Source organism: Osmia lignaria, chromosome 7, assembly GCF_051020975.1.
Source record: "Osmia lignaria lignaria isolate PbOS001 chromosome 7, iyOsmLign1, whole genome shotgun sequence".
NCBI classification, from domain to species: Eukaryota; Metazoa; Arthropoda; class Insecta; order Hymenoptera; family Megachilidae; genus Osmia; species Osmia lignaria.
Window position 1 is genome coordinate 5,245,098 of NC_135038.1, and position 25,063 is coordinate 5,270,160.

Sequence of the window (25,063 nt, forward strand, 5' to 3'; positions counted from 1 at the left end):
TATGGCCAGCAGCTGTTGAGATTATTCAAGGTTGTGTGTATCATTATAAGTATTTTGAATTGTTGAATAGTAAATAGTGTAAGCGGAGGCTTGAACGGGGCGACGTCCCGCGCCCACGGATTAACCCTGAAGAGACGTCGCGTCGTCCAAGTTCGGTCTCGAGGTATACATTTCTCGGAATAATTCGATACTTATTTTCCTCCCTCGTTCGATTAATAACGTTTGCCCCAGTACGATCAAAATCGATCATTTTTACTTTGCCTGTTTTGTTTTATATACACCTGATATGTATATGTACAGGGTGATTCGTGAATGCCCGATGATACCCGAAGAAAGACGAATCTCGATTCGAGTAAATTCGTACGTGTTCGGGTATCATCGTGCATTCGTCAGATCGTTGGGACGTTTTAATTTATAATTACCGAAGCATATTACGCGAAACCTCTTACGATAGATGTACCTTCTTTCTGTCCATCGGATTTTATTACTTTTGCTCTCTATTTTTTCTCTACCTTCGCTCTCTGTTTCTTTATTCAGAAATTGATCTTTGTATACCTTCCAGCGACGATCTATCTACGAATCTCTTTCTACTCCCCCCCTTTTTTTTTCTTTTGTATTTGTAATTGATAAGCGACCTTATTAGACATTTTAAGCTATTTATTGGGCTGCTATGTGATTTGTTGGAAATTATTTTGAGATCTTTGATTCGAAGACAATGCTTCGTGTGTACGTGTCCGCGATTCTGTCCCACGGTTCGCTGACGAATCTTTTGAAAAAGGTGATACAAAAATTGGATTAAAAATAAATAAAGGAAAACAAACAGAAGATGAAAAAGAATAGAGAGAGAATTGCGATCACTCGACGTCTCTTTATTTTTGTGCGCCTACCGCCTAGCTAAGTCAAAGAGTATTGCGCGAACTGTGTTTGTTGCCGGAACGTTTGCATTTTCTTTTTTTCTTAATTCAATTTCATTGAAATTTCTCTTGGAAACGAGTCGACGCAACAGGCACAGGCAATTGGCGGGCAAAGGACCAAAATGTACAACAATTGCGTTTGCCCTTTCTACGGTTGGTACGATTCGTTTTTATAAACATGTAAAACGATCGAAGCTGTAACGTGTTGGAGTAACGAGGATTTTTAAACGATGTTGACATTGATTATTTTGGGGAGCATCTTGTGCAAGGGCATTGTTGTGATACCACAGATGCAGCTTCATTGAAACTTAAATAAAAAAAAAAAAAAAAAAAAAAAAACAAAAAACAAATGCGAGGTTATCTTCTATTATTTCATAGATAAAACGAGTTGTTTCGTGTCGTCTTCTTTTTCGCTGACGGATACCCATGAATTCAAATTTGAATTCAACCGGAAGCGAAGGGCATGAGTCATTTTACTTTTAACGTAACACAGATATATACAAACTTAGCTAATATTTTAACAAAATATCTGTTTAAATTACAAAAGAAAATTAAATTTAATATTTATATTAAATATTGAAGCAAATTCAGTAAAATCGCATTTGTTTATACATAATTTTAACCTCAAAAAAAGTGATCACAAGTGGTTTCTTAAACATATTTGACTCAAGTATATTTCAATAATAGATTTTCAATCCTTTATTTGAATGGTTAATTAAGATAGAAATTAATTTATAGGAGAAAATTGTTTTTACAGACGAAAAGTTTTGTACTGAAAGAAATTTGAGTCACGTAGTAAACCACTTTATTTACGTCATTTCCCACTGTACTGCGCGTAAAACTCGTCCTTCCGCCACTCGCCATCTTGTCTTCGATGTGCGTGGACGTGTGCTACTTGAACCGAAACTGATTTCTGTTATCCAAGTGTTGTTTCCAGCCTTTTCGAGTGTCTCGAGAAGTTTGAAAAAATGAGTTACGGTAGACCACCGCCCCGAATCGACGGGATGGTATCTCTGAAGGTAGATAATCTTACGTACAGAACGACGCCGGAAGACCTGAGACGCGTGTTCGAAAGATGTGGCGAAGTCGGCGACATTTATATACCCAGAGATCGTTTTACCCGAGAAAGTCGTGGATTTGCGTTCGTAAGGTACGTGAAAAATACATTTTATCAATATTTTAATCTTTCGACTGATAATGTATAAGCATGACGTCATTTTGTTTGAGGTACCTATAGCACAGCTTGTAGATACCAACAAATGTTACGATAGATATTCAATTAACCATTCTCAAGCTTTATTTTCATCGTTCCGAATTATTACTTCAGATTTTATGATAAACGAGACGCGGAAGACGCGTTAGATGCAATGGACGGAAGATTGTTAGACGGAAGGGAACTTAGGGTTCAAATGGCACGATATGGACGACCAACTTCTCCACACCGTAGTCGTGGTAGTCGTCGGCGTGGAAGGTAAGCATCGTTAAAAATAATTTTTCATCCGATTTAAAATTAATTAATCCGGTCTTGTTAATTATTTGTTTACAGGTCACGCAGCAGGAGCAGGGACCGAAGACGCTCCCGCTCTAGATCACGTAGTAGATCAAGGAGCCGTGATAGGGATCGTAGGCGATCATACAGCCGTAGTCGCAGCCGCTCGCGTTCCGATAGTAAGAGCTCTCGTGGAAAGTCTCGTTCCCGCAGCAAGTCTCCGGACAGACAGAAGGACAGTCGTTCCAAATCGAGGTTAGCGTCGGTATTTTAATTAAATAATTCTATGATCTTATTGTAACCGAAAAAATTGTTCGTACGATTTAATATTTATCGTATGCCGTTCTTTTTGTACAGGGACTGAAGTAATCGAACCATATGCGAGTACAACTGTGAACAGATGCACGCGCCGCGAGTGCAGAATAATCATTTCTTGAGAACAAAAAGGTATTCTATTACCCTCTATACCTAGAGCAACACTGTCGCACGTTCACATTTCTTCTCACTTACATATTAATTATGACAACGCACTTCTTTGGGTTGAAAAGAGAGAAAAAAAAAAGAAAAAGATAAACCCAAATTAATTTTAATATAATGTATCTAGACTATTGAGTTTAACAGACTCATAAATATTTTCATTTGCAAATTTTTCATAATTATTCTAACTTCGTTAAGCGATATAAGTAAATACTTATATTGAAAGACAGTAATTGTACTTTTTCTTTCACGTGTAAGAACGCTGTAACGACTGAAACAGTTTGTTCTTGTGATTGATATTTAAATTCGTTACGATCTTATTAAGAGTTTGCAGAATATGGGCTAACATTATATTTCATGTTTGTTCCTGCTCTTTGAGAATTTTTTTTCATTTTTCAAATTTTCGAGCATAGAGCAGACAACGTTAGAATTTACACTCTATGGATAAATAAAATTGTTGTTAGTTTGATGATACAACGTTTTTATCTTACATTGAAATAATAGTGTGCACAAGTTCTAGTACATTGTCGATATAAGTGAGTTATAGATGATGAGAAATTCGTTCATTTTCCTTTCGTTTTCTCGAATCGTGTTGTGACTTGTTTTACAACATATGTTGCATATATGAGTAATAACAGGCAAACAACTGTTTCGATAAAATGCCAATTGTGAAATCGTTTTTCATCAATTATGAAATTGTTCATACCGAGCAACGTGGATTTAATATTCCTGGAAATGCATAAGGGTGTTGATGTTTAGTGGTAATTAGCAGGTAATGTAAAATGTATGTGGTCGACTTGAGTCCGACTTCTGTAAAAAAATTTTAAACTAAATTTCTAAATCATAATGATTCTCTAATTTTTCTATTAGTTACAATTAAATTTCGATAAATGCTAATTAGAAAGAAAGAAAAGAAAGTAAAGTCATGATACATGCAAACTGTAGACTAAGTTCTGCGTTTCTGTAATAGTATGCAGGTTTATTTATGTAAGTTTGCCATTTATAATAAAGTATAATTAAATACAGAAGACGGAACTGTTCGCATAGTTTTAGACAGTGTTTACATACTAAGTAAATAGGTGTAGATATTACTATGAGAAAAGTGATAAATTACTTGTATTACTTTGAAATGTATTAACTATAAATTCATTTTGCACGTTTGTTCTCGAAGCTTTAAGTAAAAAGAAAAGAAAAAAAAAACTTGATCAATCTTCAAATAGTAACTTTCAACTTAATGTAAAATATGTAAATATAAATTAGCTCTCCTCTTAATTTTCAATACAATCTTTTAATATTCATCTGTGAAACAATTTCGAGAATGGAAATATATAATTTCTCAAGTACTTATAAGAATAAAAAGATTGTAACATTCACAATGTCAATTGTGAATTAACAATAGGAGCGGTGTGACTTTTGCATACATATTTAAGAAGGACAAAGATTTGTACTTTATCTTTTGTCCATGAATATTGCTAATTTCATTGAATTTTTTTTATAAAACCTAATCTTGCATTGATTAGTATTTAGGAATTAAGGTAGCATAGCTTAACGTTGATATATTTTCAATCATGTACAATTAATTGATCGTGAATATCTTCCAAAAAAAAAAAAAAAAAAAAAAGAAAAAGAAAAAAAGAAAGATTATAAAAATCCTCACACACGGATGTAACACGTTTATTCCTTATAACTAAGTTGTAATTTTATGGTGCCACAGGCGGTGGAAAGGAGTGGCGTGGCGAGTGTAGCCGATGATGGGGTAGCTGAGAGTAAGCAGTAAGCCGAGTAGCAGGGCTGTAAGCAGTTTGCAGTAGCGAGCGGTTGGTGGTCTGGTGAAAGCAGGTTCGCGAGTCGATCAGGGCGAGAAAAAGAGAGAAAGTGTGTGAGCGAAAGCAGTCTCACTGGGGGGTCGTCACGCAGAAATCGCAGAGGGTACGGTCGAGCGCAGAGAAATATGCAGAGAGCACAACCAAAGCCACAAGGTTGCTGGTCTCGATCATCGGCCGGTTTGCAGGTAGCACGTGAGAATCACCAGACCTCGCGAGCAACGACATTTTAACTGTTGCCTATCAATTGCTTCGCGTTTCTTAAGAGATCATTTCCAACAAAGGGTTCTTTAGAAAATCGAGCATGTGTTTTCTTTCCAGCTGGTATAGGCCTGACTTGTAAGTTTTATTTTATTCCTTTCGAATTTAATATCCACTTGTTAAGAACACGAATAATCACTCGTAATTAAGATTAGCTTTATCAAGATATACAATTTTCTTTTCTTATAGTATTTGGTTTTGGATATTTCTTTTACGTTTCGAGACTTTTTAACTATTCTACTTTTCATTATTTGTAGCATTCAGATGAATTATTTACATAATTATTGTCTTGGTGATGAACATTTTTCAGTGCATATAGTTCAGATCCAGTCAGATCTTAATTTTGTGATCATCGCTTAGAACACTTGCCGCCACATATAATTGGGAATGATGAGGGAATAGGGGTTGAGAGATCCTTTTGCTTTTCCTGTGTTGTTTCTTTCAGGTATCAGCAAATCTCAATAGAGTAAGTATTTTAGAGGTAAGGTGATGATGGTACATAATGTAAACGATCTTTTTTTTCTTCTAGAAGAGCAATTGTAGAGAGTGTGGAAGGGGTGTGGTAAATAAAGATGATCTTATCAAAGAAATAGAATTTTTTATTTCTAAATAAGTATTCGAGGAAAGTTCCTATTTTCTAGGTAGGACTTAGGAAAGTACGAAGTTGGAATATTTTACATAGTTGACTAGTTCAACAACAGTACGTAGTGTATTTTGATATTTGATAGGCATTTTAACAGTATCATTAACAAACAATGTTGGTAAATGTCTTATCGTTTGATTTTAAAAAATTGATGTTTTTAAAGACATCTAAGTTACTCTAGAAGAATTTAATTGGCTTAATTCGTAGAGTCGAACCTTTTATTATACATATTTTAAATGTTTAACTTATACAATACTTTGTATTCCTTGTAAAAAGGATCACAGCCTATTTCTCCTTATCCTTACTCTCCACGGTTCTTTTCAGTACGTAGGGCTTGAGGCAAAGAACGGTAACATAAAGTAATAGTGCCACGACGTGCCCAGAGAAATATACAACTCTGTAATAATGCATAGTATCTCGAAAACCTAATAGCAGGAATGATACTCCTAAATAGGCCATGCAGGTTGTCTTCTCGTACCATAAAAGCATATACCATGCTTTCTTAGCCTGAAAAGATAATAGGTTTAGATTTTCATCCATAATTTTGTTTAAATTTGGAACTTACTAGGCTGTTTTCTTCGCTTTGATTGTAAAATTTCATAGCTATATCGTCGGTTAGCATGAACAGAGGAATCTGACAAATGCAGAAAAAGTAGCCAGGTGCCCAACCGTGCCACACTGCAGAAAGTGTTAGGGTAACAATAGTCCTTAAACATTTCACTGGGAATCTTTTATATACGTAGACACCCATCCAATATTGAATACAACCATTCCATGCTTTCATAGCTGTCCTTACTGACTGGCATGTTTCTAATTTCATAACATCCATGTTGTGTATAGTATCGAAGCTAAATTCTTCGTTCTTTAGTTCCTCAGGTGTAGCAGATCTGTAAAATTTTGTTTCAACTAGAGAGTGATAATTCTACTTTGAAGCAGGAAAGGCATTCTTACAGAGCTTCGATGGTTTTATAATCCTTTGGTCCTAGTCCTTGTAAAGGTTTACATTTTTTAGGGTACGCTCCAAGTCCAGCCATTTGGCAAGCGCATTCGGCTAGGGTCATACCGATATACATTCTCAATCGAAAAACGGCAAATGTGGGGTACATGTAAAGGTGTTTATAAAGAAAAGTCCGTTCTGCAAATTCATCTGTCAGGATGTACTGTAATATGAAAAGAATTTTACCATTGGCTACATGCTACATGGGTGTAATATTGAGACAGAATTATTTACCTTGCTGGGATATAATGTATTCATTATAAAATATAATATAATGAAACATCCAGTTAGTTTCAGTTTATAAAGTGTGGGAGGCCAACCATCCACGTATTTAGTAAGTGGTCTATATATATGATCCCAATATGTTCTGTATCGATAATATGGACCTGTAGGAAGAACATGTTTCATTTAAACTGAAGTAATAAGAAAGTTAATTATAATTGATTATAAAATTACCAGTTAAGAGTCCCATGTAGCTGAAAGCATAATGAAATACATCCAAGAATCCAACATTTTTTAAAGCTTCAGAACTTACTCCTTCTGGATCACCAGGTGCTGGATTAGTGGCTGAATTGACTTCAAAAGCTAATCCAGATAGTTTTAGGGTCATTATCATAAGTATTAGATTTGTATGAGTTGGTGGTGTTGGTAAACCAACCCATTCTCCTAATCGAAATATGATTACTAAATAGAAGAATGAAAAGCAAATGCTGACTACATGGCATACTCTGCAAACAAACAAGTTAAGTTTATATTTAAACACTGAGAAGATATATAGAAACTCTTGAAATTTCCTTTTTTTTTTAAGGAATTAATGTTTCTGGTAAAATGTTAAAGAATAGCATGCATTGAATTCAATGATGAAGCAAGTATTATGATAGACTGCGGTTGTTTGTAATTTAAATCACAAGTAACTACTTCTCTCAAGGTCTTGATACGCATTTACATACTTACATTTGCAACAGTAAATTACTTGCAATTTTGCACTAATATGATTCAAAAATATACAATATATATCACATTGTAATCTGCATATTATAAGTTATCAGTTATAAATATCAAAGGTATTTTAGGTGAATTTAAATACACTGCTACATTTTCATTGATAAGATAATGAGAGTGAACGTGACGATAGTATTTATAAATGACGATATTTTAAACTAACTGAATGATAAAATTAGTTAATTATATCGTACTTTGGCGAGAGCTTGGTTATGATAATCGCGTTAATCAGAGTACTGAACAAAAGGTGAAGTATATGCTTTCCAGAAACAAATCTAGCCACTACGAAACCGATAAGTGTGCCCATCCATTTTTTAACCTGTGGGTCGTCGATTTGTCGATAGTAAAATCCGATAACTACAGAAAATAACAATGTGGCAACGTAAATCACGTCAGCCCACATCTTGATTACTTGACTGCCCAAGTTACACTGGATCAGATCCAGTGGATCTAGCCTACTTGTTCATGGATTTAGTACTGTAGATATAGATAGTTAAGCCTTTGAACTTTGTAAATGAGTGTATTCTATTATCTTCTTCAAGTTTGTTCTTTAAATCAGTTCATACTTTATCAATTTTAGAGTTTTGTATAAAACTTAATGAAATGAATCATTAGATTCATTTCTTATATTTTTTCTTGATAACTGTAATTTTAGATACATTTCTCATGGACTATCATTCCATCAACAGAGAATAAACGTCCTATAAAGAAAAAAGGGGTATTTGATATAAATATAAATACAGTTCAGTTATGGTAATAATTGTATTTATACAAACAAGGACATTCTTCTCAAACGCACATTGTAAATGCGTGAATTCATTTAGTCAATTAATATCAATATGAAAGTAGAGTTTAAACTGCTCATTATGTTAATGTAATTGTAGCTGTGACATAAAATATTTATAATTGACTCGAGTTATAAATATTCTAGGATTTTTTTCCGAGTGCTTTTTGCGTAAGTTCCGTCTTTTTTTGCTGAGCAAGTTCCTTTTGTTTTTTCTCAGCTTCCCGTTTCTTCGCCGCTTCTTCCCGTTGTTGTTTAATTATGGCTAATCGCGCTAAGTCTGCACGCGCCTCGTCGGTTTTACCAGCCGCGTGTAGTTTCTGATAATTTGCATAAGCTCTTTGTTTTTCTAATTGTTCTCTAAAAAAAAAATCAACATATTTATTACTTTTAAATCATCAGGATTTACTTTGAATATGTATTTCTTCAATTTTTACCGTTCTCTCCGAGATAATTCAGGTTTTGCAGCCTCTAGAGATTGATTAATTTGTGATAATTTCTTTGTTTTCTTTTGTACTCTATTTGGATTTTCAACTTGAATTAAGTTTTCTACACCTTTCGCCTTTCCCTATAAACATTAAAAATCACAAATTATCTTCCGTTAGTTTTTCTCGATCGATTAATCAACTTACATGTCCCTCGGATTCCGAGTCTGAATCTGATCCACTTTCAGAGTCTGTTTCTGAACCACTCAGATTTTTTGATCTATCACCGCTACCTTTCGCTTTAGGCTCATCCTCTTCTTCACTGGAACTATCTTCTCCTCTAGTTTTCTAGAAAAAACAATATTGTAATCTTTACATATGAAATATTCGCTTAGAATGTTTGGATTTTTATTTACCAGCCCTATAAGCATAATTTATATAATGCTTTTAACGACATTATTGCGAGAGGATAGTACACAGAAAATGTATCAGTTTAGGTTCTACCCATCTCTTTGGATATTTAAGAATTTCTTAAGGATTGTGCTCGGTCTCTCGAATGAAACTTGTACCAGGATAATAGTATTGCTCCGAAAAGAATCTCAGTTAACGGTGTACGAAATCACGCACGACCATCAAAGGACAATTCGACCTTACGTACTTAAGAATAATATCTAAGCCGTCGTGCTGTTGGTTAACCTAAAAATACTGACTCTCCACTGGATTTTTTTTTCCTCCTGGCGTCGCTGCTCCTCCAGTTCCTCGGGGTTAGTGAAGTGACGACCTCGGCCTTTGTGACTAACAAATTTACCTGAAAGAAAACGCTTCGCTCGAATTTCGTTTTTGGAGGTCAAAACTTGAGGAAATTGCGTTTTTCCTCGAAGCAAAAATATGGTGGGGACAAGGAGACAATTGTTTCGAACAGGAATTATAATAATTTTTTCAGCTCACCGCGCGGCATTTTATTCGAAGGAATCTGCAGCAATCTACAGAATAGTTTACAGAAATTTGTCGTAGAAAAGACCTCTTCTCTACTCCGAAAGAAAAATTTTCTTTGATGTCAGATTACCACTGCGCTGCTGCTGATTTCAACGTCAACCGCGAGCTCTGGCGGCATAAATCGTTGCATAGAATATTCAGAACTATAGTTGGCAATTTTTATGGTTGTATTGAAACGTTTTGTTTAAATTATGTGATTTATAAGACGAAACATAAGGTTTAAAACTTGTTGATTTCTTATGTTTTCTACTCTTGTAATGCTACAGTATAAGTTGTTAATATTAGAATATTAATATTAAAAATAATAATTGAGAAACTGAGGGTTATAGTTGAAAGTTAAGAGAAATAGTTTTAAACAGATTTCTGTTTATTTCATGATTCAAAAGTTAGCTATTTCTTTTGTTGTAAACTTTTCAAACTAATTTTCATTTTGCGACATTGGGGAATCCCAGTACCACAAGATAGTGCTCCATTTTATATTACTATATCCATCTTTCTCACACATTGTAGCTGACAAATCTACTCCTTGTGTCTTCTAAAATCCTAATAACAGGAGCGCCTGTAACAGCAGAATAGCATGTTTTTTGGAGTCTTGCTTACTAAATTCAAAGAGGATTTTTTCAATTGTTGATTGAAAGATGATGTATTTATTGTCACCATGAATAATTGCATTATATTGTTAGTATAGTCTTTGTTAAAGTTAATGTACTAGTCAACTTGTTATGAATTGATGTTAATCATTTATTTTATGATCTTTTCTGTAGGTGAATGAATGAAGGTTATGTTTTGCATATAAATCATAAGTATCATATAGCATTTATATAAATTCTAAGAAAATGAACAAATTACTATCTGCCCCCATAAAGGAAGTAAGTAAAAAGATACATGCTGGAGATGTGCGTCCTTCTGATATTACAAAAGCAGCTGTTAAGTTGACATCAGTTATTAAACCGCTTAATGCATATATTACTGTAACCGATGATATAGCAAAGAAACATGCAGAAAACTCGAATTTACGACAGAAAGACCATAATTTGTTGGGAAAACTGGATGGAGTACCCATTGCAATTAAAGATAATTACTGTACCAAAGATCAGTTAACAACTTGTGCATCAAAAATGCTTTCAAATTTCATCCCTACTTATGATGCAACTGTATATAAACGTTTAAAAGATTCTGGGGCAGTTTTAATTGGTAAAACTAATCTTGATGAATTTGGTATGGGTTCTGGTACTATTGACTCGTTTTACGGACCAACTAAGAACTTGTGGAACTCAGACACATTAGAAAATTATTATTTTTGCAATAGCGATACAGAGAAGCATTATAAAAAGTCTTTAAACGAAAATAATTCATGGCATATCGCAGGTATGATTTATTAGATTGTTATCTCAAATGTTTAGTAAGCATTGCGTATATTTTAGGTGGTAGTAGCGGTGGTTCTGCTGTAGCTGTTGCTACTAGAAGCTGTTATGCGGCATTAGGTTCAGATACTGGAGGTTCAACACGAAATCCAGCCTCTTATTGTGGTCTGATTGGTTTGAAACCTACTTATGGATTAGTCTCGCGTTATGGACTTATTCCCCTTGTAAATTCAATGGATGTACCTGGTATACTTGCAAGGAACGTAGATGATGCTGTGGTAGTTTTAAACGCTATAGCTGGCCCGGACGAAGCGGATTCTACCTGTGTAAGGAGAGAATATGTACCATTCGATTTACCAGATAGTATAAATATAAGTAATTGTAGAATAGGAATACCCAAAGAATACAGGCAAAGAAATATAAGTCCTGAAATACAAGAATGTTGGAATGAAGTTTCTCATTTTCTGGAAGAAGCTGGAGCATCACTTTCCACGGTGTCGTTGCCACATACGAGTTATTCTATAATGTGCTACACAGTTTTAAACCGCTGCGACGTTACCAGTAATCTGGCTTGTTACGACGGTGTAGAATACGGTTACAGAGCAGACGAATGGAGTTCTTTGCAAGAACAGTATAGAAAAACAAGAACGGAAGGATTTGGTAAAGTAGTTAAAGAACGCATTTTAGTTGGAAACTACTTTTTATTAGAAGAAAATTATGAACCATATTATATGAAAGCAATGAAAATACGAAGATTAATCTCCGAAGATTTTGATGCAGCGTGGAATAGCGACATTGATTTTATTCTTACTCCTACTACCCTCACAGAAGCTCCTAAGTATGATGAGTTTGTTTTACTGGACAATCAAACACAATGTTTAATTCAAGATTATTGTACTCAGCCTGCTAACATGGCAGGCATACCAGCCATTAATATACCAATTAAGCTTTCCAAGAAAGGTTTACCTCTGTCTTTGCAACTTATGGCTCCTTCTTTCAACGAGAAGGGGCTTCTTAAATTAGCAAAGTGGATTGAACAAAGAGTACAGTTCCCAATGCTTGAATTGAGAGATACATCTTTGTTCGAATAAAATGTTTGTATGTTAATATTGTTTTATTTTATGTATTTAACAAAAAATACTACCTTATAATACATTGACTGTTGAATACGTGGAGTAATGGTAATTTTAAATTTCGCAGCGCTTATCCATCAGGATTTCATCGTTATAGCTGGAAACTTGCTTATCTGAATATCGTCGGTATAGTTGGAAATGTTAATTGCAATTAAGAATTACACCAGAGCGCACAACGATCCCGAAAGACGTCGGTATTTAAGATCACGACAGGAATTCATATCTAGATATAAAATACAAAATATACTGAAGTTTCTTTGTGACGTTTTAGTCGATTTATATCCATCAAAATAGAGAAAGAAATCTTATTAAGGTAAAATTGATTGAACGTTATGCATAAACCCGTTGACACCTAAATTAAGAAAAATGATAGTATAAATTGAATATTGTTTAGATGATAGTGACACTCCGTTTGCAAGAAAAGTAAAGTGTGCCATATAGAACTGAAATATGATAATTTGCGGAAAAGGAAGTCTTGTTTCACTGTCGATATCGCTTTGTAGAAATTAAATCGATTATATCATAGAAACAAGTATTACTCCAAATCGAAGCCGTTTAATCACAGTAAAGGAAGAGACATTAAAGGTACACAAATTTGTATAATATATCATTAACTTTTATTGAAAATATTCCGATTGTGTAACATTAAAAGATAAAAAAGCGCAAAGCACGCTGGCAAAAGAAGGGTAGTCCATAGGAGAACAGGGTTGGGCACGAGGTGCGAAGGGCGCATGCGTCAACCCGGCCGGGGGCTGTCGTGACGCGCTCTGCCGACGATTTCGTCAGTCGTTGTGAGGACCTCGAACTGTACGTGTCGTGAATCGTGTTTATCTCCGGATCGCTTCAACTGGTTTGTTCTATTTATTTTTCTTGTTCGTCTTCGCACGTTATTCGTCGGTAAACGTGTAACGCGATGTCGAAGTGGCGCGTTTTAAATCGCGGTCGAATTCGCGCCGCGATCGGTAGTGACGTAGTTCCTAATAAAACAAGATCACTGTGACGTTAGTGTCGAAGATTGAGAATCGTTGAATCGCGACACAGTTTAGGCGCGTTTTTGTTGCGCAGAAATTCGGATGATTGACCGTTACAGAAATTTAAACAGGTGTGTGCTGGAACAACTGAAGATACAGGAATCGAACGCAGATAATTTAAAGGTAAATGTTTAGTTTATTAATTGTAAAATGTTGATTTTATGCGGCATCGTGGAAAGTTTCGATCGTGGAATTTAAAATGCATTGTTACGTGCATGTGTGTTGGCAATGCTTTAGAACCGGAAGTGTTCCTGTTTCGAACATTTCACTCGTAATTTATACGTACAATAAATAAAAGAATAATAATTGTAAAAACGGTATAAGTTCAATGAGAAAGATATTGTGAAAATTTTTAAATAATATATTCTGTCAAATTATTTTATTGTTATGCAGTTTTTATACTTAGTCGATAGTAATTTCAAATTAAATAGTCACTATTTTGACTAACGCAGTCAGTACGGTAGACCGAAGCGTGCCCACTTTGCAAGAATTTAACTACCGTCATATTATACATTAATTATTATGTAAGTATTAGTTTAATGTATACAAATTTGATAAAAAAGTTACGAATAGTAACTTTTGATTGTATTTTATATATTTATTAACGAAATATCGGTTTGATTTGCCGAATGAATTCCGAACTGTGAATCATAACCTAATGCTTCAATTTTTGAAATTTCTCCCCGCTAATAATTGATTATCGTGTAATTATTTAAAGAGTTCCATTGATTTTAAGTTAAAAGGTCAATTTTTTTTTAAATTCTAAATATACAGAAGGGTTTTTTATTTTTTACCAAGATCAACTTTCCTCTCGATTAACTTCCAACATCCAGCCATCGTACATATATTTCCAATTGACCGAGTAAACATAATTATGAATTTTTCTTTCGTAAAATTAATAATATTTCTTTTCCGGGTTTATTCGCCATCAAATTTTCGGAAATTCGTTCGTCAAACCGGTATTTCTATTCATACTTCCATAATTCCCCGCCAATAATAACTGGGTGGGTCTGGCAGCATCAGGTTGCACGTTTAGGTTCGGGAAAATTTTGCTTTTCTCCTTCGTGCAACACGAAGCTTGTGCTCATTCGTTCTATTTCGAGGCTATTGATCGGCTTTCATGCCATATGAGAATATAAGGTTTCGAGGGAAAGTAACATCGTTGCTTTACGCTCGACCTTAATATCTTCAGCCGTGATCACCGTGAACTTTCTCAGGAATCCGTGTTCTCATCTTGACCGTTCGTGCATCCTCGTGTACGCGGTGAAACATTCACCGTTTCCAAGTCACGATTCGACGGTTTTCCATCGAAATTACCTCTGTTCCCTCTGAAATTGCTTTCATTCTACGTCTCTATTCTTCGGGTATCCTAATAACGTGTTCCGCCTCACGCGTGTCACCGATGACCCACCGCGGTGTAATATTTGTGTTTAGAAAATGACAATTGGTATCTTCTCTGTTCCATTGATGATCCTAATGCTTTGTTTACCTCTGTAATTGTCTCGTTTCGAGCATAACTTAATTTCAGTTCACGCATTGCATGAGAAAAAAGTACGTATTACAGTTTGAATAATTACAGGGGCGGCCCTGAGATTTCGGGGGTCCGTGGCGCCCCTTCGCATATATGACTTAAAAAAAAGTACTTCAAATAAAATTGATAAAATTAACATTAAAGCTTGTATAACTAATTTAGATTTGCATTTAGTCTTATGGGGGCCCTGGACCTTGAGGGGCCCCAGGCAGCCGCCTAGTCTGCCTAGGCGCAGGGCCGGCCCTGAATAATTACTAATTGTTGCATAGATAGAATTGTAATAGTTTGAAAATAATTAACTATTATTAATTTTTATAGATTTTTATGGGTGTTCATCTTTTCCCACATTTTGTAACTATCGATGACACGAAAATTTCTTTTACATTATCAGTTTAAAAGATACGATAGTCAAGTTTGCTTTTTTAATTGGATCTATATATTTTTTTTTTTCAAATCACGTGATAGTGTTTTTCAAGGACGAATTTATTGCCGGTAAAAATTAATTTAGCCGGACCGAAATTCCGTTTTATCGATGAAGATTATATTTAGAGAGGGTCAGAACGCGCGGCCTGAAAACGCACGATTTTGTATCGCGTGTATTTTTATACATTCTACCAGTGTAGTCTCGCCAAGAATATTATAACACTTTGGATTCTCCGCTATCGATTCCATAGGAAAAGAATTATTCCCTTCGAAGACAGGAATTACGCGTTGACGGAGAATTTTTCATGTTCGCCTATCGTTTCCTTTTCGTTCCTTATGCTTGTAAACAAAGGAAAGTCTGGAATGCGTCGTACCTTTTTACCCGCCACGCAAATGATCCATTCGAGGTTCAATTGGAGTACAAAAGGCACGTTTACGAACAATACGCATCGTCGAGGCACCGAATGGCTTCGCCCTTTTGATACGCGACTCGCGACTAAGTACCTAAACTCGCTGTCACTGATATCTTTCTCCGCTGACAATGGACACCCTCCTTTGGGTTCCTCTGCTTGAATTACCACGTTGCCAATGGATAGAGCGAATAAATGCTGTCCGATCTTTTATCCACTTTCCAGATATCTCCGGTAAAAACCATGGCTAATCGTACGCTCCTTTGGTAGCATAAGTTCCAAGCTGAATAAATCCTGTACACTCGCGAACGATAGAAATTTCAGCGATGAAAGGGACTCGGTGTATCGTTTCACCGATTATTTATGTAATTCATCGTAGAGTAAACGGGTTGGGCGAACAGGTTTTTACACCGTAGGGTGTTTTCAACGTTTACTATTTACGCTACCGATATCTCTCTGTTGGTTAACAATAGCACCTCTCTCGAAAAGGTTTGAATTACAGCATCGCGACTGGTTTGAGTGGATAAATGATACCTGATCCTATTCAGCCTGGCACGTGATGGAAGCTAGGGTCAAAGAGTCCAAGTACCTCGACTTATGGGGACATTGCGCTAACCCTTTGGATGTTTTTTGTTTCAGGGAAGAAAATAAGGAGTCGACCAGCTGTGTGGTTGTGTATCCCAGTGTCTTGTTTCGTAATTCTGGATCCATCAGCGCTTGCAGAGATCATCCAGAGTTATCTTCCTCTCATCCTCGGTTGAATCCTGATTAGGTGAGTGACTAATTTTGTATCTCAATTCGATAGCGACTCGAACCGGAAATACGTGCTTATAATGCCCGGTATTTGAAATAGTTAATGTTTGTATCGTTTTGATCTCGATTTCGTTAGAATGAATCGATGCCAATGGAAACAAGGACTAATCAATCATTGGTCGAAGATTTTTCATTATATCCGCGGCGAGACCGCAAGGCTAATATTACCTGTTCGACGTGGCATAAAATTCCTTCCTCCGATATCCCGTTGCGAATTTGCATTTTCCTTGTAATCGCGTACCGATATCTGTTATTCAAATTATTGCCTGCAATCTATGATTTTCAATGAAACCTTCAAAATAGTTTCTAAGTATCAAGTTACCTATAATTTTATATAATTTCTGTTAAGTTCCTTTAATTTTACTGGCAGTATTTTGAATAACAGGAGAATAGATTGAAATTTCATGAAACGGGTTTCAATTGCAAGGGGATGAAAATCTTCATCCCTGTTATAATAAGATTTTGCCTGGAATCGGTGTTAATTCCAAGGAAAAAAGGAATTACGAACAAAAGGAGATTTTCCTTACAAAGAGGACAAAAGCGATCCTTAAGAATTCCGAGTGTCCTTTGCGAGTAAACGCGAGCAACGTTAAATTTCATGCTTTCTCTAAAACTGCTCGCCATAAACACTTGGGATTCGACACATCCGGATCTTAGTCGCAATTTAACGAATGGCGTCATTCATTCGTTTGCAAGTAGGGGAATGATATATACGGGCGATGGTTCTTTCGTCTTCCCTCCCTGTTCCAGTACTCTTCCTCTTTTTCTCTTCTACTCTCTCCCACTGGGTCACATTATGCACTGGGTAACGATATGCCGCTGTTTAATATGTGGGCCATTTCAGTCCGTGGTTACTCTATGGGTGGATCGGTCGATCTTTAAGGCGAGAACCGTGCTCGAACAATTTTCACAGAAATGTTTACTATAATCGCGTTGAAACGAGTTAGATACAAGATTATCCTATGGTGCCGATGGTTCTTGTATTATCTTTACTCGAACCTGGTTAATCTTGGTGAGTAACGACCATTTTCTTCCATTATTTTAAAAACCAGTCGACTACTTATGGGAAAATTTTTCATTTTTCGAGGAAAATATTGAATTTGATTTTATTTCAATCGTAAGGCGAGGATTTATTAAAATTTATTAGCATATCGAGTTAATTGAATTCTTCGATAAACGTCCGAATGATCGGAATGAAATTTCGAAATTTTCCTCGGAATTTAAGCTTACGGTGTGAAATTAGCGAATCTGGGTCAGGAAGTGTATCGCATCGGGCGTGTTGGCTTTAACGCGAGGCAGAATGATAGAAATTTTTGGGTCATCTGAATCGGAATGCGTTACGCGACGCATGATAATAGGAAAATTCAATTACGTTACCGAAGTGTACGTTAACGCTAGGAATTAGCGATTCTAGTCGCAAATCCGACCTGTCAGCGACGAATTGTCTGAATTGTCGGTAATGAAAGGTTTCCGGCACGGGGCAGCTTCTCTGCTGAAGAATTTTTCACATTGTCTTCCGAGTATTATTCTCTTTCCATCTTGCTCGTCTTTTAAATTGATCAAAAATCACTCGTTCGAACGGGGAAGGTAGATTTTTCGATAAAAGCGACCGGCGTCAATTAAATCACGGTTCTCGATTATAGAACAGCTCTGAAATCATTGCTCGATGTTTGAATTATTTTCGGTTCGCGTGAATTCAACGGCTGTGTTCTTGTCTATCAATTTTCATCGACCTGGAACAAAGCGGCGAGAAGTGATTTCATTATCGTGCGGACTTTAACGGGTTACCGCAAAACGAGCGGTCATCTATTAACTCGAAACACGTGGCCGGTGAACAACGTTTAACCCTTTGAGGAGCAGATTTTTCTTCCGAACGAATTATCGAAATCAAAGGTTATTTAAAGGTATTTTAGAATTCGCTGATTACGATTCGGGAAATTATAGTGAAAACAAAAACGTACCACTGCTCCTCAAAGGGTTAATCTAGAGTTTCGACGAAAATTCATTTTCTTTGATGATGAATAAAATAAGAACGAAGCGTTAAAACAAAAGGGAATCGGAGATAAACGCATCGCGAATCCGTACGAACGAAGAAATCGTCCAAGATCGAATCCCCACAAATTCAATGATACCAAACGAACTCTAATCGAATGAAGTTCCATACACCTGAATCGAATTCCAATCGCAAAATGAATTAGCGTTTCAACACCGGCAATGATATCATCCAGGTTACAAAGAGAATAAAGAGAGCCTCTCTGCAACCCTGTCGTTTCGTTGAAAAATTGCAAATCACCGGTGTGATTGTGGCCTGTAGTTACACCGTATGGAGCATGTAATTGAGCAACCCCGTGGACCGGGGAGAAAGTCGGAGCACAGGCCAATCAACCTCTATTGATTCACTTTCCGACTCGTCCGTCGTGCCAACGATCCTTGGAAAGTCACCCTCGAACCAAATCAACGGGGGTAGGTAATCTTGGTCAGCGTCGAGCTACGTGTTTGCAAACTGACACAGGGAAAAATATTTCGGTCAAACTTCGTTTTAGGGGAGCAAAAATTATTTTTTAAAAAATATCAAATCTGAAACATTCGAAAATGCAAGTTGATTGAAACGATTGTAATAAAATTTGATATTTTTTAATCAAAAATTGTTGGTCCCCCAAGTGCAGCCAATATTTCTTCGTCAGGAACCCTTAGATACGGGGTTGGAGGATTTAATCGCGTTCTTACCGATATCGTTGCAAAAATCCAGCCGCTTTATGCTTCGGCTACCATCGAGAGCTCTCTCGAGCAATTCCGGCTTATCCAATTAACGATTGTTCCGTTGAAACGCAGCTTTTCTACTCGAGCGTCGTCGCGTTACATCGAATGGACTTTCAAACCGACTAGAAACGAACTTGTCGGAAATTGAATATTGGGCGGATTCGTTTGACAGGGAAATTAGGAGAGGAAAAAATTTCTCCGACCGATCCTAACAACGCGGCTAAATGCTGGCCGATGTAATTAACCCATCGTTGAAATTTATCGGGACGAGTGGTGGGTAATGTTAGGTGAACAACGGACCAGCACGGTCCGATGCGTATCTGATTTACAGGGTCGCTTAACGCGCGATTAACGACCGCGCGAAACAACGAGAGGTTACGTTAACAGCGATAGGAAAACAATTGGGAACGTTTCGAAGGCTACTCGAGCGAGTAGAATCGAAATCACCAATGGAAGACCGCGAAAGCATCGAATTCACCGGCGATGCCTGATCGAGCGGATTCGTTAAAAGGGCTGGGCTTGTTTCCCGCCCACCACCCGTCGATTCGAAGGGTGAAACGAATGGAATTCGTGCGAACGCGGCTTAAGGAGCAAAGAAACCTTTGATCCGTTTGACTTTCGAGAGAATTTTCGCACCGTCTATAAACGTTTCGAACACCTTCGATTAGAAGAGACTTATTTTTTTTTCAAATTTACTTTCTTCAGAGGTGGACGATTGATATTGAAACACCTCGGGGAGGCGTTTAAAGCGAACGATTAGGTAATAAATTTGAAAAAGTCAACTTGAAAAGTAGGGATCCGGATGATAAATCCAGGGAATTGGGAAAGTTTTCCGATAGAGCGATCCTGATAACAGAATGGAACAAAGTCGAGGGTGAATCCGAACGGAGGTTGAAACTAAAATAAAAAAGTCTTCTTTAAATGTCTGGCACGATTTCATAAACTCATCGTCGATAGTTTTTGCTCAGAATAGCCGTGTCTTTATTGGAAAATTTACAGTTTACGTAGAGGATATGTTTATGGAAACGTTACGGTTAGTATTGATTTCCAGGGGAAAGAATTTGTCTGGGGTACAATTTCGATAAGCCAGGTATATCTTATAAAATTTCCAATAATGTCGCTCCCGGGTAGATATCGTGAAAATTTATTTTGAGGGCATGCAGCTGCGTCAGCCGGCGTTAGACCGGAAGATTCCTCCGCGTTAGCCTACATCTAGCATTCGGCATCCCTCGGTGATGCAGGGGTGAAACCGATATCCCAGCAATTTTCTCAATTGCATCCTATCTTCTTCTCCGACGGAACGGCATTTCCGCCTTCCCTGCAATTTGTATATTAATTCGCTATCATATCGTTATCGCACCAGTGGGAAACAGTGTTTAATTTATTTTTCATCGAGCAAAGGAATTTATAAATATCAAATGATATTTTACGAATAGGATCGTTATATAGGATCTTAGAGTATAATTTTTCGGGAGGCAAGAATGAAAAGGCCACCTTGAACCGGCTTTCGCGGAGGGTGTAATTAAAGGGATGGCGAATCTAGATAGCGCTTTAGTCTCTCGCTGCAGCATCATGCTTGTTCACCCGTTGAAGGTACTCGTACCACCTCTCGAGGAGGCAGTGTTTTACACCCCTTGGGACACGCGATCTATCAGCGTTGTTCCTGTCAAGCGTAATCACCGCCCTTAACCCTTCCGTTCTTAAAAGATTACGTCATACGCGAGACAATGAAATTTTTCTGTTTAAATTATAAAGGGCAGGTAGGGATTGGGTAATTGGGGGTAATGGAGCTGGATCAAGAAGCGTTCTTCCTTCCCTTTGATCTTTTTCAATATTTCTTTGAATACCATGCGCGAAATTGTACGGTGCATCGAAAGAGGAAAAACGTGAAAAGGTCAACCGCGTCAAAGGGATAAAGTTTATCGATGATATACTGGAACGGCAAAATAGCTCGGGGCGGACTTAATCGTGGGAAAGATGCGAGAGGTGAATTTTTCAAACGGGGATACGTCCGCGTGTAATTTCGATAGTCGAAACGAAGAATCGATGGACACACGCGGATGGTTTCGCTGGTTTTTGATCGGGACGACTGTGAAACGAGAGCCCTGGTACACCGTGGTTGCCGGGGGGAAAAAAGTAATTAATTTCTTGCTCGTTCATCCGTTTCGCGCGATCCGCGCAAGATGTGTGGGTGAACGATGTCCATCTGCCCGGCGTACGCGTAATTTCCCCTCGAAACGCAACGGAATTTCGAACTTTCATTCATTTATTTATTCGTTCGTTGTACCGTACATTGCTCTCTTTTCATTTTTTAATTTTTATTTTAATTGGAAAACAGATATCTGGCTGTAAAAATTCGTTTCAAAAGTTTTGAATCGTTAGCGTGATTCGTGGAGAATAACAAATCGAAAAGTCCATTACCATTTTGCGATATAAAAGTGGATATCCGAAAAAGTATTATTTAGAAAGAATGATCTCGAACCCGAAAATTTAAAAAATTATCAAACTTTGTGAAGTTTTTCGATATCTTCAACGGTTTTGAAGGAAAAAAAAAATAACACGTAAATCGTCCGAATTTTTAAGGGCGATTTCCACCCCTTTAAACTGAAAATTGTATTTTCATAATTTTTTGAATTTTTCGATTCGGGATCATTACTTGTTAGTTTATGAAACTTTAAACTTTAAATCATCGTACTGTTAGATTCTACTTCGCGGGGTTGAAATGTTCAAGTTGCAATCGCTATAATTTGTTAGCGCAATGGAATTGATTTATCTCGCGCAAGAAATTTGAAAGTTCCCTCGGTTCTAACGAGTTTTTCCACGGAAAATACCACTTCATCCTAGCAATTGCAGTCACCAGGTTTACAGAGTTGTCTCGAGTGGTACGCAGTAGTTGAAGCGTTAATATTCCCGTGAAGTTTTAACGAAATTAAATGTAATTGGATCAACGTCGACCCAATTCCTATCCGTCGGGGTTAACTTATTAATTGCAAGTTTCCAACTAATTATTCGATCGTTCATTTATCGAGGACGTGTCTTTTGTGCGGCCAACGTGTGTGTAACCTAATTTCCGTTTAAGACAATTTTGAAAAGATTTCTTGAAAATCTACGCTTATTTCGATTAACGTAATTAAAGCGATTCGAACGTCTTGTCTAATTGTTAGCGATAATACATAGTAAGTCTGGATCGAAGTTGTTCGCAACTGGATATCCGATTTGCATAAGGAATGCAACTGTGACATCGTTAAAATTTCATAAGTCCGAGGAGAAGAAGAATAACGAACGCGTCTCGCGACGAAACTTTTCCCTTCTTCTCGCGGAATCGTATTAATAATTCAACCTTAGCAGACGGTAAAAAAGTAAGTACCCCTTTAAGATCCTTAAAAGAAGCATTATATTAGCTCGACAAATTCGCCATCTCCGCGTTTCTTTTACTCTATAAAATTATTTACTATAGTTTCATAGAAATACGGTGCAATCTGAATTTCCCAGACGATTTTCTTTTATCCCGACGATCGATGCGAGAGTAATCTATCCTGATTAAAAAGTTGGAATTTATAAGACGAACTGATTGGAAACCGTTCCATTTACGAGAATATCGAGAACCTGGTCGCGTTCTTTTGTTCGTCCGAATCATTCGACTAGTTTTTATTAATTTTTTTGCTTGTAAAGAAAACTCGTTGCCTAAAACGAGTCTAATTCAATGAAACAGAACAAACCACAGAATTCCATTCGATCTATATAAAACATCTCCCTTCGCCTGGCATTGTTTTCCATGCTTTACGGGATCGTTAAATTTTACGCTCGCAACGTACGTTTCTTTATTCACCGGCCATGTAAAAAAAGCCATTTTCGGGGAAAATTGGAGAGAATGAAATGGCAAAGGCGAGTGGCTTTGTATCTGGACGAAAACTCGTTATCAGTAGCCGAATCTGTGGTCGATATCGACGATAATGCCCGCGTCGACTGGCGTGACGCAGGGAAAAAGTAAAAAGAGACGTGGTCGAGGGGTGGAAACAGCGGGGTGAAAAGGATAGGGACAAAGGGAGAGGAGAAAGAAAAAGCACGCGATGACTGGAGCTACAGGTAGCGTTTTCACTGATACCGAATCGATACCCATCGATTTCAGCCGTGAAATTATGATCGAGTATCGTAATTAAGCATCGAATCGTTCGATTATTATCAGCGGCATCGTCAGCCACGAGTCCCTCGGGATTCCTGTTCCGCGTCGTCCCTACAGGTCGTTGCAGACTCACCCTCTATTCTCGTTCCCTTTTTTACTTCCTACCGTCGAATCCTCGCGTTTTCTCTGTCCATCTGCCGATTATCCGCTTCCGTTCCCCTCTGTCCCGCGCGTGTAATGCGGCTTTTCCGGCTAATACCCCCGGATCAGCCGGCCACGTTGGAAAGAAGGTACAGTCGTAATCGTATGGCTACGATTTTATGCTCACCTGAACCATGCTCGTTGCGTGTCGAAGCGAGTACTCACGCTTTAATACTTTCCGTTTCGTACGCTCGTTTATCTTTTCCCCCGATGGAAGTCGTCGTTTTTCTTCCTTCGATTCCTAATTAACAGGGGTTTCGAATGAAAATTTTCATAGATAACTGTCGGGTAGAATTTCGGTTCCACGAGCAACTGTGAATAGTTGTCGTTACAGATTGTTTAACGTACTTGAGAGCTGGAACGAAGTTAACTTGGAACAATGGCAAGTTCCACGTTGCATCTGCAACGACGCGCGCATTGTTCCTCAGACATTGTGGCGTGTAAAGTTGGTTGGAACTCGTAACGCGTTTATTCACGCTAGATTTACATCTGATAGCAGAGACGTTACACGTTACAGGTGTATCAACGCGAACCGTAAGGATAAATTAGCATAGATGAAACTTTTTTAGATTCTTTTTTATTTTCATTCGTCGTTTGTACGTTTGTAGAAATTGTCAGGGAAAAATACGGTACCGCGGTTGATCTTAAAAACAAAGCAGACAACGTCTGTGTAGAAGGGAAAATGCGCCCATTGATGCAGCGAAGGGTGCACCGCACGGCTAAAGGGCATGTCTCTAAGTACACATGAACGTTCTTTTCAATCATCTCCTCTATACCTTTAACAGTTGATGATGATGGAAATTCCGTGGCTTTTTTTTCTCTTACTTCCCATATACAGTGGGTCGCAAAAGTATTCGCAAAAGAGTACCTCGTTTAAAATGAAAAAGTTTTCTTAATAAATTAATTTTTATAGCTTCTCGAGGAACCTCGAGTCATTTGACATGAAATAACTCGTTACATACCCGCAAGTTTGACGGAATACTTAACTGAAAAGCAACGAGAGGGTATGAAAAGCTAGGTAGACGTAGGAGGAGGGTTGAAACGTCTCCGATGAGCGAGGTAGTGCCAGGCACCGGGCGATCTCGTAGTATCCTGTTCGACACGCGAGGATACATCCCCCATTGACTGGGATCCTTAATAAAGCAGCGAAATCGCTTTAAAAGCCAACAGTATTTCTAGCGAATCAACAGTTCCATTCGTTCGATTCTTCCTCCTTGTTGCACGCCGATGGTCCCTCCTATCCGTACCGTTCCATCCATCGCGCAACCGGTGATCACTATCCTCGTCAGTCGTTGCGGGTGGCAGCGTATGCGCGTGCCACACCAGCTAACCATCCCCTGTACACCCTGCAACCCGCCATGGTATTGATCCACGAGCAGCAGCAGCAGCAGCAGCAGAGGCACCCCCATCCTTCCTAGTCTATCGAGTTCCGCCCCTGCGGGAGTAGGATTGTGGCTATGGTG

General features: G+C 37.6%; 5 protein-coding genes and 1 long non-coding RNA gene across 22 annotated transcripts in view; 3 read left to right on the top strand and 3 right to left on the bottom strand.

The window, feature by feature from the left end:
- The first annotated feature begins 1,749 nt into the window (after positions 1 to 1,749).
- Positions 1,750 to 5,102, top strand: SC35 (SR family splicing factor SC35). 2 transcript variants are annotated; one of them, XR_013062392.1, is made up of 5 exons: positions 1,750 to 2,064; positions 2,242 to 2,385; positions 2,461 to 2,658; positions 2,761 to 2,850; positions 4,595 to 5,102. XR_013062392.1 is itself a non-coding variant. In XM_076689143.1 (4 exons), exons 1-4 carry the CDS (start codon positions 1,883 to 1,885, stop codon positions 2,765 to 2,767), a joined length of 531 nt encoding a protein of 176 aa, XP_076545258.1. In that variant the 5' UTR covers positions 1,750 to 1,882; the 3' UTR covers positions 2,768 to 4,530. The 2 variants fall into 2 exon arrangements, 1 of the variants encoding a protein (XP_076545258.1); XM_076689143.1 differs by lacking the exon at positions 4,595 to 5,102 and having other exon boundaries at positions 2,761 to 4,530.
- A 492-nt stretch (positions 5,103 to 5,594) lies between these two features.
- frj (membrane bound O-acyltransferase domain containing farjavit) lies at positions 5,595 to 8,096 on the bottom strand. The gene is made up of 6 exons (XM_076689139.1): positions 7,801 to 8,096; positions 7,061 to 7,332; positions 6,839 to 6,990; positions 6,559 to 6,767; positions 6,173 to 6,494; positions 5,595 to 6,114 (listed from the first exon to the last, which is right to left on the bottom strand). The coding sequence occupies exons 1-6, from the start codon at positions 8,007 to 8,009 to the stop codon at positions 5,893 to 5,895; spliced, it is 1,386 nt and encodes a 461-aa protein (XP_076545254.1). The 5' UTR covers positions 8,010 to 8,096; the 3' UTR covers positions 5,595 to 5,892.
- Positions 8,097 to 8,362: 266 nt separating this feature from the next.
- Positions 8,363 to 9,855, bottom strand: LOC143305452 (28 kDa heat- and acid-stable phosphoprotein). The gene is made up of 5 exons (XM_076689144.1): positions 9,764 to 9,855; positions 9,526 to 9,623; positions 9,023 to 9,163; positions 8,828 to 8,958; positions 8,363 to 8,750 (listed from the first exon to the last, which is right to left on the bottom strand). The coding sequence occupies exons 1-5, from the start codon at positions 9,771 to 9,773 to the stop codon at positions 8,534 to 8,536; spliced, it is 597 nt and encodes a 198-aa protein (XP_076545259.1). The 5' UTR covers positions 9,774 to 9,855; the 3' UTR covers positions 8,363 to 8,533.
- Positions 9,856 to 9,869: 14 nt separating this feature from the next.
- On the top strand, positions 9,870 to 12,498 carry GatA (glutamyl-tRNA(Gln) amidotransferase subunit A, mitochondrial). The gene is made up of 5 exons (XM_076689138.1): positions 9,870 to 10,028; positions 10,322 to 10,489; positions 10,576 to 11,179; positions 11,236 to 12,273; positions 12,376 to 12,498. Exons 3-4 carry the CDS (start codon positions 10,648 to 10,650, stop codon positions 12,264 to 12,266), a joined length of 1,563 nt encoding a protein of 520 aa, XP_076545253.1. The 5' UTR covers positions 9,870 to 10,028; positions 10,322 to 10,489; positions 10,576 to 10,647; the 3' UTR covers positions 12,267 to 12,273; positions 12,376 to 12,498.
- Positions 12,492 to 25,063, top strand: part of Liprin-gamma (liprin protein kazrin) — a 60,312-nt gene continuing 47,740 nt past the window's right edge. For 4 of the 16 annotated variants that reach the window (XR_013062391.1, XM_076689117.1, XM_076689123.1 and 1 more), the window contains exon 1: positions 16,641 to 17,528. Coding sequence is in view for 9 of the 16 variants with exons in the window: in XM_076689117.1 (XP_076545232.1) it covers positions 17,432 to 17,528 (97 nt within the window). In the remaining 7 variants the exon portion in view is untranslated. Of the gene's footprint in view, positions 12,622 to 12,702; positions 12,894 to 13,013; positions 13,463 to 16,342; positions 16,476 to 16,640; positions 17,529 to 25,063 lie in introns of those variants that run through there. The other 12 variants (XM_076689119.1, XM_076689124.1, XM_076689132.1 and 9 more) reach the window with 8 other exon arrangements.
- LOC117604667 (uncharacterized) lies at positions 18,122 to 19,374 on the bottom strand. Its single transcript, XR_004581498.2, has 3 exons — positions 19,244 to 19,374; positions 18,810 to 19,019; positions 18,122 to 18,249 (listed from the first exon to the last, which is right to left on the bottom strand). It is a non-coding gene; the product is annotated as an uncharacterized LOC117604667 (long non-coding RNA).